The sequence below is a fragment of the Phragmites australis genome, chromosome 7 (genome assembly GCF_958298935.1).
Source record: "Phragmites australis chromosome 7, lpPhrAust1.1, whole genome shotgun sequence".
Classification (NCBI taxonomy): Eukaryota; Viridiplantae; Streptophyta; class Magnoliopsida; order Poales; family Poaceae; genus Phragmites; species Phragmites australis.
In genome coordinates, this window is record NC_084927.1 from 23563745 (window position 1) to 23581150 (window position 17406).

Sequence of the window (17406 nt, forward strand, 5' to 3'; positions counted from 1 at the left end):
TCTCTTGCTTGTTCTGTCGTAACATTCTTGGTTACTACCTTGACGTGTACTTCCTTCGGTCATAAATACTTATCGTTTTTTACTTTTTACGGTCTTCGACGTGCAACTTTGACTATAATTTTGTATTAGAAATATAGTTATAATGTCTAATAAAAATATAATACTATGAATGTATTTTTCAAGACAAATCTACGCATGTGATTTTTTATGTTTCCAAACTAAATATTTTAGAAGCTATTGATGGTCAAAGTTTTAAAAGTTTGACCAGATCTTAGTCAAAATGACAATTATTTATGACCGGATTAAGTAGCTTACAAAGGTTGTTAGAGATGCCACAGACAAGAGGGGATAGGCGACGATGACGTGTGGAGAACAGAATCGGTGCAGCCTTACAAGCGGCGCGGGAGATTGAAGAAAGGATTTTCACCGTTGGACGCATATCCGATCGTTCGAGTGCGTCAACTGCAAAATTATTTAATTTCACCCACTTCAAAAATAGTAACTTTCCTATAATGAGTAGTGATGGATCCAGAGCTATGAAGTATGAGGCTCTCCTAAAAAATTGATGGGGAGACTGCAGGGGGCTCGCACCCCTTCCCTATGGATCCGCCGCTGATAATGGATCATACTATTTTTCAAGCATATGAAAATGGCAGTTGCTTCAGGTGATAGATTTCAATCGTCCCGTTGAGATACGAGCATACATGCATTGTCTTTGTTCTCCACCCTCAATGCTCTTTGCTTGCCCTGCCTACCACCTGCTTCCATCGTCTCTGACGACAGGGGTGCCACTGGATCCACACCCTTCATCCCCACTGCGCTAACCTCCGTTTTGGAGTCCTGGCACTGGCCCACCGACAGTCCATCGCCTCGCTCATAGCTGGTGGCGTCCCCGCCTCCTCCGTGTGGCCTACCTGTCTCTCCCAGAGTCTCTTCTAAGTCCAACAACTATAGAGATCTCCCTAAATCCCAAAACCTCTGACTCTAATCTCGTCGATGGCCATCATTCTTCATCGTCTGAAATCGAGCTTGTGTTCCAGGCATTCGAAGAATAGGAGGATTATATAATAATTGCTACAGAGAGATATTACATTGACGTCCCATGATTTCTTTTAAAGAGAAAAGAAATCATGCTCACGAGAGCCCGTCCCCGATCTCGATTCCTCTCGAATCTGTCATCGCAAAAATTTGCTCTAACTAATTCCACTGCTACTACCTATGCCAGTCTAACGGTATGTACATCGCTGTTACCGAATTATTCCGATGTCTCGGATTCACAAAATTACCGAGATCAATCTATCACGTCATCGCGCCATGACCCGACCATAAAAAGCCCAACGCAGCTGCAGCTCCACACCTGCGCCTCCACTCCAGCAGTCGTCCACACTCAGGCCAGAAACACAGCAAGCAATGCCCAACCCCTCCTCCGCCTCGCCGTCGCCGCTCCCGCCACCGGCGCCAGCCGCCACTCGCCGCCGCCGCCGCCGCTGGCAGCTCCTCCCGCCGTCATCCTCCACCTCCGGTGCTTCCGCGACCTCGTCTTCGTCGTCCTCCTCCTCTTCCGGCCTCTCCTTCTCCTTCCCGTCCTTCTCGCCGGCGCCCTCGCCGTTCCACCACCGCTTCCTCTCCCCGCTCCGCGCCTCCGCGGTGCCCTTCTCCTGGGAGCACCGCCCCGGCATCCCCAAGACCCCCGCGCGCCAGACGGCCCGCGTCAACAAGGCCGCCAAGGCGCCGCCGCTGCCCCTCCCGCCCTCCATCCTCTCCAGCAAGGTCGGCGCCGCTAAGGACCCCTTCTCCACCGCCGCCGACTACTTCATCGTCCCCGAGAACGCGAAGGCGGCGAGGCGGCGCCGGCGCAGGCAGCAGCGGCGGCCGCGGCAGCCGGCGCTTGCCGCCACCCTGACCGACTGGCTCGCCGTGCTGAGCTTCTACCGGTCGTGCACGAGGCCCCACGACTGCCTCGCCGGAACGCAGCCGCCGCGCCCGCGCGCTCCGGCGAAGACCCGCTGATCGGATGAGTGAGTGAGTTTGCTCTCGCGCGCGCCGCGTGTTTAATTCCTTGTTGCGCGCGGGCGTCGCATGTACGTACTTGTGTGTGGGTGTGGGCGTTCGTGCCGATTAAGAATGTGCTTAGGAGTAGTCACACTTGGCTTGACATTGTAATTAAGGTGGTTTCCCCATGTGCGTGTGCTTGTTTCCAGGCAAAAATTGGTTAAATATTCCGGACGGTAATTAGTGGGTCGAACTAATGACTTGATGCCGCATGCAGCTGCTGCTGGTAGTGCTGATGCTACGTACTTTACATGTTGGTGATATTTAGTTCGTTGCATGTGTCCCACCGTTAATTAGGTTGCAAGCAAGCTTGGTTGAGATACAGCGGCAGATCCACCCGGGGTTACCTCTGGACACATCTAGGAGCCCTCAAGCCTTCCTTTTCTATTCAATTTCTGGGCATGGGCATGCAGGAGGAAGAAGAAAATAAAACGAGGATGAGGAAGAAGAGGAGAGTCCTCTAGTTTTTGGCTCTGGATCCACAGCTATTGAGATACATATATGTGCCGTTATGTTTGTGACAAATTGTATTAACCTCTTTTGTTAGCCTATATATAAAAAACACTTGAAATGCATGGTTCAATGTGTGAATTTGACCTATAAATCAAACTGTTGGAGAATGGAGAGTCGATCAGTGTGCAGTGGTGTGCTCTTGCTTCGATTAGTTCTCTTAATTACCCACAGGGACAAACAACCGGTGGCGTAGAAGGCAGAGCACCGTCACAACTCACAAGCAACCGGTGCATGAAGATGCAGTGCAGTGAGAGCTAGCGTTGGTTGGGTCACGTTGGTCGTCTTGACCACGGAACAAGTTTTAATTTGCTTGCGGGTACGAGTGTGTGCGGTGCCACGGGCTAAAAGCATGCAGCTCGATCGAAATAAAGTTCACTTTTAATTTGCCATCGGCTCCTTTTATTGATTTTTTTAAAAAAAGTTTCTTTTGACAATAACAATCCAATCGTTTAGTAACGTCAGTGCTGGGCTGTGTCAAATCACTGCCAGATCTGGGAAGATGTTGGAGAGTTAGCTAGCCTCTTGAGTCTTGACAATTGACAGGGGACACTAGCTACTTAGTTATTTAAAACTATATATATTAGTGGTCAAATCAGTTTCGTAAAATTAAGTCTGATCGATTCACGTGACGTTTAGCAGACTAATATAATTGGCCCCGCCTCACTAAGCGGCTGCTACCTAGATAGTAGTAGTATTCTACGAGACTCGAACTTGTTTAGTACATAGATGACGTAGTAACTAGTTTGAGAGAAGCATTATTTACGGTCGTCGATGTGAAAGTAAAATTTTCATTCCTTGTTTGACGCCGGAAGTTACCTTGGAGTACAAGGAGTGTCAAATTCACCGATCGAGTCGACACCGCTTTCGAAAAAGTCAGCGATGGTACTCTCCCTCTCTCATGTAGATTTTTTTTTTAAAAAAAATCTCTCTCTCTTTCGTGCACATTAGCACATGCGTGATCAATCTGCCTGGCTTCCTCGCTCGCTCGCTTGTCGTCACGTCTGGTTGTCTCCCTGCCTGCCAAAAGCTTTAAACAGAGAGCTGTGGCGAATGTGATGTCTGAATCTTGTGCAAACAGTGGTCTCCAATAATAGCCAATAATTGGAGAAGCTGTTCTTTTATCAGGAGCACGTAATGCGCTAAACTGTTCTTAATTAGCCTTTATCGATCAGAGTCGATCTCGTGATGTGATGAGATTCCAAAGTCCGACTTGCTATCAAATCGCAGTACATCTAAAGTCAAAAAACGCGTCATGTCGATGGGATCTTTTTTTACAAAATGCCTACGTCGTTAGTACAGAGTACTACTATAGTAGCGTCATAATACACGAGCTGTCGTTTTTCTGCTGATTTTCTAGTCACAGAAATTGTTGATGTGTTTCCTCTTAGACCACGAATTATGTTTAGGTATAAAAAGGAGTACATGGTCCTAGGGTTAGCTCGATCAGGTAGTTATGCTATATATATTCCACTTCAGGATTGAGAAAAGAAAAGGAGAATGCTTAATTTGGGGGGAGGTGGGGAATGGAACTGTGTGAATCTTCATTCATTGACTTCGATTATAATGATCAAATTCTAAAAACCAAAACAGCGAGGCTAATCTAAAGGTAGGATAGCTCCCTTTATACTATTAGGGAGTTATATTCGAGAAGGCATAGCGAGACTCAAGGGACAAAGCCCGGAGGAAAGGCCCAAAGGCCGAAGGGGCGTGATGAAACCCGAAGGACTAAGGGTGCAGCGAAGCCCTGAGGCCGAAGGGAGGCGACATGAAGACCTTCGGTGACAGAGCAAAGGCTCATCTAAGAAGGGGTCTGCAAGTTAGTTAGAACCCGATAAGGAAATAGTCGGAGGGAGATCGTCAGTAGCCTCAATGAAGGGTCCAGCACAGGTCCCACAAGACACATGTCAGGAATTGGTTGCTTAGGGCAATATAGGTGGATAATGATCGTAATACCCTTGGGATATTGTAAGATATTTCCTCATGTTAGAAGGAATATTCCTGTAAATAATAATAATAATAATATGAGTGATTGATGTGTGACTATAAATATCCCTATTCACCAAATGTAATAACAAGAAAATAATATTTATTACACCCATAGTTACGGTACTGTTCACTGTGTTGTGATCACGATCCTAATATTTACCTAATGTAATAACAAGAAAGGAACAATTATTACACCCATAGTTACGTTATTATTCACTATGTTACGATCATAATCCCAACATTTGGCATTGTCCATAGGGATCGAACCCACGACTACGTGATGATCTTATGCCACTAAAGACTAGGAAAGAAAAGGCACAAGCGTCTACGGACAGCGAGGGAAGCTCAGAGGTTCCATCGTAGCAAGGCGTGGTGGCGACCGAGAGGGTCATGGTCTGTGGTTGAGGCCCCTAGGGTCAAAATACCTAGAGTCAGCATGGTTGTCTTGGGCGGAACAGGGGGGTCCGGGGAGGTCGCGTCGGAAGACCACGAAGGTCGGATGGCCCCGATGGGTGCCTCAACGTACCATGGAACAGGAGTTCATGATGGTAATGACACACAATATAGGAGCCAGGTGGAGGAAGCCAATAAGCAAATCCAAGGGCTACGCGATGAACCCAGGTCCCTCCGCTAGTCCCTTTCATCTCAGCAAGGGGCCTCTGGGAGGCCTCCGTGGAAACGGAGACCCGGAGCTACTTCATCAGCAAGGGTCGGAAGAACCTCATCGATTACAGGTGGTAGATCAAGCCTCCTAGTTGGCTATGAGTCTGCAAATGAGATCGTGGCCTCTGAGGTTCAAAATGCCTCGACTGTACTTGTACAACGGCGAGACTGGCCCAAAGGAAATTGTATTGAGCTTCGAGACTGAGATAGAGTCTGCGGGGGGAGATGAAGCCACCATGGCTAAGGCCTTCATCCTAGCCATCAAGGGAATCACGATCTCGTGGTACACCTCTCTTCCAGCAAGAACGATATTCTCCTAGGTATAGCTTCGGGAAGCACTTTTCTCACACTTCCAGGGCAATTATGCAGCTCCAGTCACCGCAGGAGATCTTTTTGTAGTCAAGCAGAAGGAGGGTGAAAGCGTGAAGGAATTCACTATGCTTCATGCAAGTGAAGTGCCAAGCGAAGGGCCTCGGTGATGATACATTGATAGATGATTCAAGGCAAGGCCTTCGTCCGAGAGCCCTGGCCTCGTGCCTAGCATGAAAGCTGGTTAGGGATATGGATGAGTTATTCACTAATATGGAAGAGTACTCGAGGACTAAGGAAGTAAGGAGGATGAGCTTTGGTGGCACACGGATAGGCTGACCTCTGAGACTAAGAGCAACAGGACAGGCAAAGGGAGAACATCCCAAGGAAGGGATAAGGAAGAACATCCAAGGGAAGCTCACAAATCCTCAGACAAACATAGAACCAACTATTATTATTTTCACTAGCCAAAGGGCCATAAGTGAGGGGTGCACAACATCGAGGAGAGCTCAGATAAGAGTAGGTAGAGAGGTGGTGGCTCAACAAGGGGTTAGGGTCACAGCTCTGGGTGGCCCTACCCGCTATACTGTGCAGTACATAATAAAAATGTCGGTCACACAACCAAGTTGTGTCCTCATGTATTGGCCCTGAAGGAAGGGCGAAACCGACAGTCGTTTGGACTTTCATGCTCGGGGTCTTCGCACGATCCTCAGACAATGCACCATGTGGAGATGTGAGATGGGCCCAGCCACCCTACTCCCCACGGTGTGGACTAGAGCCCTTCCCTCGCATCAGTCGCAGACACCCGAATTGCTGCCACCCCCGTCGAGAATGGCTATTGAAGCCACTCTAATTAACTGGAGCGAGGTCTATCCAGAATATGGAGGGGGCTCAAAGCGTGATAATGGCCATCTTCGGGGGTGCCAGCCATGACTTCAAGTCTGAAAGGCATCAGAGGGAGTATGTGTGTAGGGTTAATCATGTGGAAACCAGCTCATTGATGGTCAAGTCTTGGTGGTCACATCAGCCGATCACCTTCTCTCAGGAGGACCTCCAAGTTCACAATTATCCTCATACGGACGCCTTTGTCATTTCTGCAGATGTGTCTAGATCGGAGATACGCCATGTACTGATCGAGGCATTTGATTAGATGGGAATTCCTAGAAGCCGCTTACGGCCAGCTGGGACCCCATTGAAAAGTTTCAAAGGGATGCCAATTGAAGCTCTTGGAAGGATCCCACTCCTAGTGTCCTTTGGTGAAGGAAGAGGAGTTCGGACAGAGTATATCCTATTTGACGTAGTCGATGTTCCTTACTAGTACAATGCCATTTTTGGGCGAGGGGTGTTGTCCAAGTTTTACACAGTGGTGTATCACGGTTAACTATATATGAAGATGCCCAGCTCGGAGGGTGTTATAACTGTCTGGAGAGATCAAAACATAGCTTGTTGAATAGAATATGGCCATGCCTCAGGTCAGCGGAAGGTGCACATACTGTCTAAAGCGAACGTGAATTAAAAATAGAGCACTCCACCAAGGGCCAAGCCTGAAGGAAACATCAAGCGGATCTTGCTGCGCACGGAGGATGAGGATAAATGCATGCACATAGGCGTGGAGTTGTCGCCCGAACAAAAAGTGAAGTTGCTGGCTACTCTTCGGGCCAACGAAGACATATTCGTATGTTCACCGAACGACCTCCCAGGAGTGCCAAGAGAGCTAATAGAGCACCATCTAAGGGCCTGTTTGGCAGAGCTCTCAGAGCAACTCCTAGAGTGGAATCAAGGGGAGCTATACCAAATAGCAGTTTTCAGTTTTTAGCTCCCTGAGTGGAATCTATGGGAGGAAGTTGAAAAAAATAGTTTCCCTTGATTCAAGTCCTACATAGAATCACTTCCTACATATAGTTTACCATAGATAATCACTTTCAGCTACAGAATCACTTTCCTTAGAGAATCACTACCTCCAGAGAATTTGGATCAGGAGGAGCTCTACCAAACAGACCCTAAATGTGATCTCAGGAGTGAAATCACGGGAGTAGAAGCTTTGGAAGATGTCCACTGATCGCCTGGATGCTACGAAGGAGGAGGTCAAAAAACTTCTGAAAGTAGGGTAATTCATGAGGTCATGCACCCGAAGTGGCTAGCGAACCCTGTGTTAGTGAAGAAGCATAATGGCAAATAGCGTATGTGTGTTGACTTCACATACTTGAACAAGGTGTGCCTGAAGGATGACTTTCCATTGGCTAGAATAGACCAACTGATTGATGCCATCGCTGAATCAGAGCTCATGAGCTTCCTTGACGCTTATTCGGGGTATCATCAAGTTTGGATGGCCGAAGAGGACGAGGTAAATACAAGCTTCATCACACCTTCATGAACCTATTGCTATGTTTAGATGCCCTTCGGCTTGCACAATGCGGGGCCACCTTGGCATGGCTGGTAAGCAAGTATTTTGGACCCAGCTGGACCGCGATGTAGTTACATATGTGGTCTGGATTTGATGTGAAGGGGGCCATGGGGCTAACTTGGAGGAGACGTTTGCCAATATTCGGAAGGCATGTCTGAGGCTGAACCCAAAAAAGTATGTTTTTGGCATCTGCCCGGGCCAATTGCCTGGATGCTTGTGTCCAACAAAGGCATCAAAGCAAACCCGGAGAAAATTCAAGCTATCATCGATATCAAGCCTCTGAAATCGATCAATGACACACAATGCTTGGTAGAAAGAATGACCTCGCTGAATCGTTTCATCGCAAGATCTACAAAAAGAGCGTGCCTTCTTTTGGATTCTCCTAGGGTCGGACCCTTTCAGGTGGACAGATGAACAGCAGGGAGGCTTCAAAGCTTTGAAGAGCTATTTGGCGAAGTTGACCACTCTGGCCAGCCCAGATCATGGGAGTGGATTGCTGCTATACGTAGCTGCGTCACCATTGGTAGTAAGTGCCATTTTGGTCCAAGAGAACGAGGATGAAGGACTTCGGTAGGTACCGGTCTACTTTGTCTCTGAGGCACTGAGTGGCACGAAGGAGCGGTACTCCGAAGTTGAGAAGATGGCATATGTAGTGGTCATGGCCTCTAGGAAGTTAAACACTATTTCACGGCTCACCCTATCATGGTACTGATCTCATACCCGCTGAGGGAGGTCTTCTCGTGAATTCACCGGACGCATAAGTAAGTGGGCGGTCGAACTCTCCCCGTTGTGCGTCACCTTCACGGCCTGCACAACCATAAAGTCACAGGCACTGGCAAACTTCATCGTCGATTGGACGCCTAGAGCAAAGGAGTTGGAGGACCCACAGCCTGACCAGATATAAATCATACATACCGATGGAGGCTGGAGACTCTCAAGCGCAGGAGCAGCAACAATCCTAATATTGCCAGAGGATCGAAGCTATTCTATGCAGCCATGCTGAATTGGTGACTACAAATAGGCTAACACTACATCAAAAAACCCATTAGTGACGGATGTCACACCCGTCACTCCAAATGTGTCACTAATGTGGACTCATTAATGATGGTTTTGTTTAAAAAACAAAAAAGGAAACTTTTTTTGCACTCAACGGACAAACCTTGCGACCCCCATGGCTCGTGTGGCCGCTCTCACCCAAACCGTGCAAATTACGTGAGACGTGCATTTTCTTGGATTCGAACCGGCGACCTCCTCCTCGTGCAAAGCTTCCTTACCATCTCACCTCATAGTCTTACCTGATGAATATATCAAAATTTATTCTTTTAATCTTTCCCGCTCAAATGTTTAGATGATTATTTGGGCATCTATATGGCTTTAAATAAAAAAGTTATCAACTACAAAATTGTACATCTCATCAATGTCTACAATATTCATATAAAGTTTGTCTCCATCCAACTCCGTATAAAAAAGTTTATGTACAATCCATGCAATGTTCAGTAAAATAGTTATAACTTTTGCATACGAAGTCCGATTTTGATGTTCAATCTCTACTTTCAAAGCTAATGAGGAGGCGCATCTGAAAAAAATATGTGTTTACACATGTACCTTTTTAACCCCAAAAAAGGCTCGAAAGACCTTCGACAAGATCATTGAAGTTTTTAGTTGAAAATTGATATTATCTAATTTGCTTGAAATTTTTTGAGACATAGTGTTACATCTGAAAGTTAGTGTTGTGCAGATGTTTCATTAATCTGAATTAACAAACTCATGATAAAATTCTTTGAATCTGTATTTTTTCAATTGTATGGTCCTGTGCGTAGCTTTTTCAATCATTCCTACTAGTTTTACACTAGATACATTAATTTAGTTTATGGTCAAGTGTGTGATTTCCTTTTACAGTCTTTTAACATTTATTTGTACATCTATATGACTTCAAATAAAAAAATGGTCAACTACAAAGTTGTAGATCCCATCGAGAGCTATAATTTTTATATAAAGTTTGTCTTCATCCGACCCCGTATGAAAAACTTATAAATTTCTAAAATATGTTGTATTTAATCATTAGTGATGGGTTATATCTATCACCTGTCACTAATGACTATTCAGATTTTGACTAGCTTTTTGATACTGGTCGGAAGATCTGCCACTAATGTACGTTCTTATGATGTGAAAGTCATTAGTGACGGATTATAGCTATAACTCGTTACTAATGTGCGTTCTTCCGATCAGTTATCCTCATAGAAGTACTCGAGATTCAGCTAATCATTAGTGACGGGTTATAGTTTTCATATTAGTAACAGGTTATAGCTTTTGCATTAGTGACAGGTCATAGTTATCACCGGTCACTAATGAGTGACCCCAGTACTATGCAACCCAAAGGCTATCTTTTGTAACATGTGTCGTCTCTATCCATCACTAATGTAAAAGTCATTAGTGACAATTCATAGCTATAACCTGTCACTAATATGCGTTCTTTCGAGCAGTTATAACTCGAGATTCAACCAGTCACTAGTTACAGGTTATAGTTTTCACATTAATAATGGGTTATAACTTTCATATTAGTGACAGACCATAGTTGTCACCATCGCTAATGAGTGGCTCCAGCATTACGCGGTCTAGAAGCTATCTTTTGTGACGTGTACCGTCTCTATCTATTACTAATGACTTGGGCTCTCATGTGAACCGTCATTGCGATCTTTAGTGACGGGGATTTTCTCTTTCGTCAATAATGACCTATCACTGATAGGTCTTAGTTAGGTTTTAGCTCAGGGTCACATTAGTAACGAGTTATTATTAAACCCGTTACTAATATAATATTAATAATAATTTCTGAACGATCGTCACTTATATGTTAGTGTGACTAGTAGTAAAATAACTTTACAATGTCTTAACAATCTTCACGAGAATCACGTGCTCCCTTTCGCACAGTTGCACCGTACATTCGTACGTTCCCCAATCAGCTTGCTCTGTGTCGTAAATAAAACGCGTGGGCGTGGCATTATCAGGTCACGAGCGAGCACGTAATACCCACTAGGTTCACCGCGTACGTACGTAATAGCGGCTGACACCGCCGGCGTCATTTGTCCATACAGAACTAGCCAGACCGATGCATGCATGTGTGCCAGGGCACATCAGGTCGCAGGGACAGATGCCCAATGGCTGTGACCGTAGTGTACTCGTCGGTCGATCCTTTGTTGCGATCAACTCAACTGTGGACCAAGACGCGCAGCGCGCGCGCAATCGATTCCTCGTGACCAGCTAGCGAACGGCCGCCCGGTCCGGCTCCCGCGCGCCAACCGCTGGCTGCCGGCCCCCACCACGAACTTCATCGGCACCTCGAGCTGTCGTCTCGACAGGCTAGGGACCGGTCGAGAATTATCGGCATACGGCACCGACCGAATCCGACTGGCCCAGTGCCGGCGATAGGGAGCTCGCGAGCACGTGCGGTCGCCGAACATCGATCCACTACTAGCAAAACGCGAGATCGCATTCGGCAGCGGCACGGTCGAACAGGCCAGGCAGACAGGGGTCGCGTATGATCTCCGTGCCCGCGCGCGCAGCAGATCGAGCAGAGGTCGGTCCGTGCGCGGCTGCGCGCGGCGCTTCACGGCTTCATCACGACGCGCTGCTGTCCCCCAAGATAAAAGTTGCGGCGCCATTTATCGCTCCGCGTCCAAAGAAGCCTCAAGCGTCGGCGGCAGCGAGTGCCGATCCCTGCACGGCCCGTGATATGCACTACGTGGAAAACATAAAAAAAAAAGACACTATATAAGTTACGGTTTATAGCATGACTAATTAATGAAGAACTTTTTAGTAACGGATACTACTATGATCCATTATTTATACAGTCTTTAGTTAGAACTAGGATTATGATCCGTTATTTATGACATAAGTGACTCATCACTGATGATATAAGTGACGAGTTAAATTATGACTCGTTATTTATGATAAAAAATAGTGATAAGTCATTTTAAACTAGTTAATAGTGACGTATCAAGTTGTGACCCGTTATTTAAATTATTTTAGGCTAGTCATAAGTGACGGGTTAAATTTTGATCCATTACTAATGATGGTATTTACAATTTTTTTAACTATTTAAATCATTCACCATTATATAAGCATGCACAAGAGCACAATATTTTATAGAACAATTTGAGTAGGAAAAGAAAAAAGAAATATACATTGACTAAGTTACGGCAAAAAAGACAACAAGCTTTTTCACGATTGCAAAAAAGAGCATCAAATTAAGCTTTAATTTGTCGCTGTTTTAAACGGTATATATTTATGGACAGAGAATATTGTTAGTTACATGTGTGCAGTATGTGAGCAAGCATTTTTATACTTTTGTTATAAGAATTTTCTGACCACTTCATCTTTCACAATTTTTTTTCTCTTATTTTTTCTCATCCTAGTAACACTAGAATAAGAATCATTGTACATTTCTGCTCAAGCTTGATATAAGGAGTTACGGCTATGGACATAAACACGGGTTCCGAAAACAGTACAAAAATTTTAGGGGACGAGAACTCAATCTTTCAAGATGAATTTGGCCTCGAAAAAATTGTCGAACCCGACGTATGCAAATTTGTAGATATCCGTAGAGTGAAAAAACATCGAAATCAGAGTCCGTATGTAAATATTATGCCTGTTTTACCGAAGGTACTCTGGATCATCTATCAAATTGCGATCATTTGGATGAGATTCATAAATTCATATAATATTTGTATAAATTTGGATGAAGAAAATTTTTGTATATAAATTATAACCCTCGAAAAAATTCATAAAATATATGTACAAATTTGGATGAAGCAAAATAAATCATTAGTAACGGATCAAGATTACGATTCGTCACTAATGTTCAATTATTAGTGACGGATCATAGTTCTAACTCGTCACTAATGATGGTTCACGCTATGACCCGTCATCTATGACCTTCAGCAAAGAAGATTAAAAAGATAAAAAAAAATCCGGTTTCTATCACAGCTAAGTTTCTCTCACAACTACATGATTGGTGAGGTGACAAGGGAGCTATAGTGCAAGGAGAGGTTGCAGATTTGAGGCCCACAGAACTCAGACTAAAAATAGTTTAAAAAATAGCATGTCTTGTAGGGCATATGCGATGGGCCATTACGTTGGGATGGCTTGGGTGAAAAAAATATTTTTTTTGATTTTTTTCGTATTAAAAACAAAAAAATATTTATTAATCATAAGTGATGGATCATTGTTACAACTCGTCACTGATATTTAGTTATTAGTGATATGTTACTGTTACGACCTGTCACTAATTACCTTCATTAATGACGAATCACGGTTATGACCCATCATTAATGATCTTATTTGGTGGCACATACGTCACAAATGATGACTCATCAGTGACATATTCAAAATGACATGTGTAAAATCCGTTACTAATAATAGTTATTACCTGTCGTTGATGGTCTCTTTTCACGTAGTGATGGGCGGCACACGCGTGAGCCCAGCGGTCAGGCGATCACCACCAGTTCGCCAACACGTTCCACGTACGGCGCAACCGGGGCGGGGGCACGAGGCGGGGCGGCATGGCGCAAAATGCTAGAGTTGGAGGATGTGTATGTTGGATTGTGATCCGAATGCTTGTTGGGCTATACAAGGGACGTCTTCGCACCCCTATAAATATATCTTATAAGCTGCAAGGAGAGTTGAGACGTTCATTGTAATCCCTTGTATTGTACACATCCTTGATATAGTGAAGATCGCCGATTAGTGCCCGTGATTTTTTTCGCAAGGGTTTTTCACGCAAAAATCGTGTCTCGTGTTCGATCCTGTCGTGCTTGATTTCTTACAAGTGGTATCAGAGCCGAATTGGATACATAAGTACAAGAAAAAAATTGATCGGTTTGTGTCCGATTCGTCTCGCCGCCGAGTTCTCGCTCGGGATTCGTCGACTTCGCGCGTGTCCATTCTACGTCGTTGTCCATCTCGCAGGATTCGTTTGTCGTCGGGGTTGAATCACTGTTTTTTTCATCTTTCGTACTCCATCGACCACGCGAACGCATCTGCTCCAAAGATTCTCTTCTTGGTGCGGTTCCAATAAGGTTTTTTTTGGTGATTTTGCTACGTGTACCCGAGGAAAGTTAAAAGTTTTTTTGCAATTTTGCTACGTGCACCCGAGGAAAGTTAACAGGAGATTGGTTTCTGTTTGATTGCTGCACGTATGCGAAGTGTACCAGGATTTCTGCAGTTTATTGCTTCATGCACACAAGGTTGTACCAGAGGATTGCAGCCTATTTTGTTGCTGATTATTCTTCGCCATGACTTCTTTAAAGTATGATATTCTGTTGCTAAACCGAGATACAATGTTTTCTCTATGACAAATCAAGATGCGAGTTGTTATTGCGCATACTGATCTGGATGATGCACTTGATAATTTTGGAAACAAAGATTAAAAGTCTTGGTCGATGAAGAAAAGAAAAAGCATCGTAAGGCTTTGTCACGAATTCATCTTTATTTATCAAATAATATTTTGCAGGTGGTTTTGCAGGAGAAAACCACTACTGCTCTATAGTTAAAGCTGGAATCAATCTGCATGTCAAAGGATCTGACCAGCAAAATGCATCTGAAGATGAAGCTATTCATGCACAAATTACAAGAGGGTGGTTCTGTATTGAATCATCTTTCGGTCTTTAAGGAGATCATTGCTGATCTACATTCTATGAAGGTAAAATATGATAATGAGGACTTGAGCCTTATTCTTTTGTATTCATTGCCTAGTTCTTTTCCAAACTTCAGAGATGTCATATTATACAGTCATGCTACACTGACTTTGAAAGAAGTTTATGAGACCTTGCATGCCAAGGAAAAGATGAAACAAATGGTGTCTACTGATGGCTCGACTTATAATGGAGAAGGTTTGATTGTTTGTGGTAGGACAAAGAAAAAGAATTCACATAATAGTGAAAGAGGTAGAAGTTTGAATGGTTACAGGAGTCGTTCGAAGTCCAGAGACAAGGAAAAATTCTGTAGGTATTGCAAGAAAGATAATCATGATATATCTAGGTTGAAGAATAAAGAAAAGAGGAAATGTAAATCTAATGAAGAATGTAAAGCTTGTGTTGCTACTTTCGATAATAGTTCTGATGGAGAGACTCTCATTGTTTTTGCTGGATGTGCTAGTAGTGGTGATGAATGGATTATTGATTCTGCTGTGTCTTTCCATATATGCATACATAGAGATTGGTTCACCCCTTATAATTCTGTTCAAGATGCTGGTTCTGTTAGAATGTATGATGACAACCCACGCTCAATTGTTGGAATTAGATCAATTATGATAAAGATGCATGATAGCATTGTTAGAACATTGACAGATGTGAGGCACGTTGCAGGTATGAAAAAGAATCTTATTTCTTTGAGTACTCTTGATAATAAAGAGTATGATTGGTCAGGTGAAGATGGCATTTTAAAGGTGAAAAAAGGTTCCCTTATTGTAATGAAAGGTGATTTAAAGTTTGTCAATTTATATCATCTCTGAGGCACTACAATCACAGGTGATGCCGTTGTAAGTTCACATTCATTATCAGATTTTGATTCTACTAATCTATGGCATATACGTCTTGGGCATATGAGTGAACTTGGTTTGACAGAATTGAACAAGAGAGGTCTTCTTGATGAACATAGCATCGGCAAGCTGAAATTTTGTGAGCATTGTATTTTTGGCAAGTATAAGAGGGTGAAATTTAACACTTCGGTTCATACAACAGAAGATATTCTTGATTATGTGCATTCTGATTTATGGGGACCATCTCGTAGGCCTTCGCTAGGTAGTTCTCGTTATATGTTAACTATTATTGATGATTACTTTAGGAAAGTTTGGCCTTATTTCTTGAAGCATAAATCAGAAGCATTTAAAGAGTGGAAGGTTATGGTTGAAAGACAAACTGAAAAGAAGGTAAAGAAACTTTGCACTGATAATGAGATAGAATTTTGTTCTGATGAATTGGATTCATATTATAAGTCTGAAGGCATTGTGAGGCACTATACAGTTCCTGGTACTCCACAACAAAATGGTGTAGCTGAGTGTATGAACAAAACTATCATCTCAAAGGCCCGTTGGGCTAAAGCCGTTTTCACTACTTGCTATTTTATTAATCGATCACCAAACATTGCCATTAATAAGAAAACTCCAATTGAGGTATGGTCTGGTTCTCCAGCTGATTATTCAGAATTGAAAGTTTTTGATTGTCCTGCTTATGCTCACGTTGATAATGGTAAATTAGAGCATAGAGCTATTAAGTGTATCTTTCTTGATTATAAATCTGGTGTTAAAGATTATAAATTGTGGAATCCTGCAACACAAAAGGTGGTGATTAGCAGGAATGTTGTCTTTAATGAATCTGTCGTGTTGCCTAATACTCTTGTTCAGAGTCAGCAGAGTTCTAGCGTGCAGGTGGAGCATTTTATTAATGCAGATAGTACACCAGATGCTACTGTCCAAGATGCACCTATTGAAAATTTATTTATTGACCATGATCCATCTAGTATTCCACCTTCTTCTCCCGTTGTGCAACCTACACAATATTCTATTGCAGTTGATAGGCTTAGAAGACAAATTAATCCACCCAAGAGGTTAATGAGGGGTGTAATATTATTGCATATGCTTTGAGTTGTGCAGAAGAAGTTGAAGGTAATGTAGAACCTTCTAATTATAATGAGGCTATTATTTCTTCTGATTGAAATAATTGGATGACTGCAATGCAATATGAAATGGAGTCACTTGAAAAGAATGATACTTGAAATTTAATAATAGCCAAAAGAGAAGAAACATGTTCGTTGCAAGTGAATTTTCAAAAGAAAGGAGGGTATTTCTCCTAATAAAGCAGCAAGGCATAAAACAAGGTTGGTTGCTAAAGGCTATAGCCAGATTCTATGTATTGATTATAATGATATCTTCTCCCCTGTTGTGAAGCATAGTTCTATTCGCACTTTACTCAGTATTGTTGCTATGCGTGATTATGATATTGAGCAATTAGATGTTAAAACTACATTTTTACATGGGGAGTTAGATGAAGATATTTATACGGATCAACCTAAATGTTTTGTTATTCCTGAAAAAGAAGACCTTGTCTGTAAATTAAAGAAATTTCTTTATGGTTTGAAGCAATCCTCTAGACAGTGGTACAAGAGGTTTGGCTCCTTTATGCTCTCTAATGGTTTTAAGCGTTCTGATTATGATAGTTGTGTCTATTTAAAGATTGTTAATGCTTCAGCTATTTATTTACTTCTCTATGTCGATAATATGTTGATTGCTACAAAGGATAAATCAGAAATAGCCAAATTGAAATCACAATTGAGTAGTGAATTTGAGATGAAGGATTTAGGTGCAGCAAAGAAAATTCTTGACATAGAGATCATTAGAGATAGGAAAGTTGGCAAGTTATATCTTAGTCAACAAGACTATATTGAGAAGGTCCATCGTCGTTTTAATATGCATGATGCAAAACCAG

The 17406-nt window shown here is 43.2% G+C and overlaps 1 protein-coding gene across 1 annotated transcript; it reads left to right on the plus strand.

The window, feature by feature from the left end:
- The first annotated feature begins 1224 nt into the window (after positions 1–1224).
- LOC133923501 (COPII coat assembly protein sec16-like) lies at positions 1225–2633 on the plus strand. The gene has a single exon (XM_062368785.1). It carries the CDS (start codon positions 1411–1413, stop codon positions 2008–2010), a length of 600 nt encoding a protein of 199 aa, XP_062224769.1. The 5' UTR covers positions 1225–1410; the 3' UTR covers positions 2011–2633.
- Positions 2634–17406: the final 14773 nt, after the last annotated feature.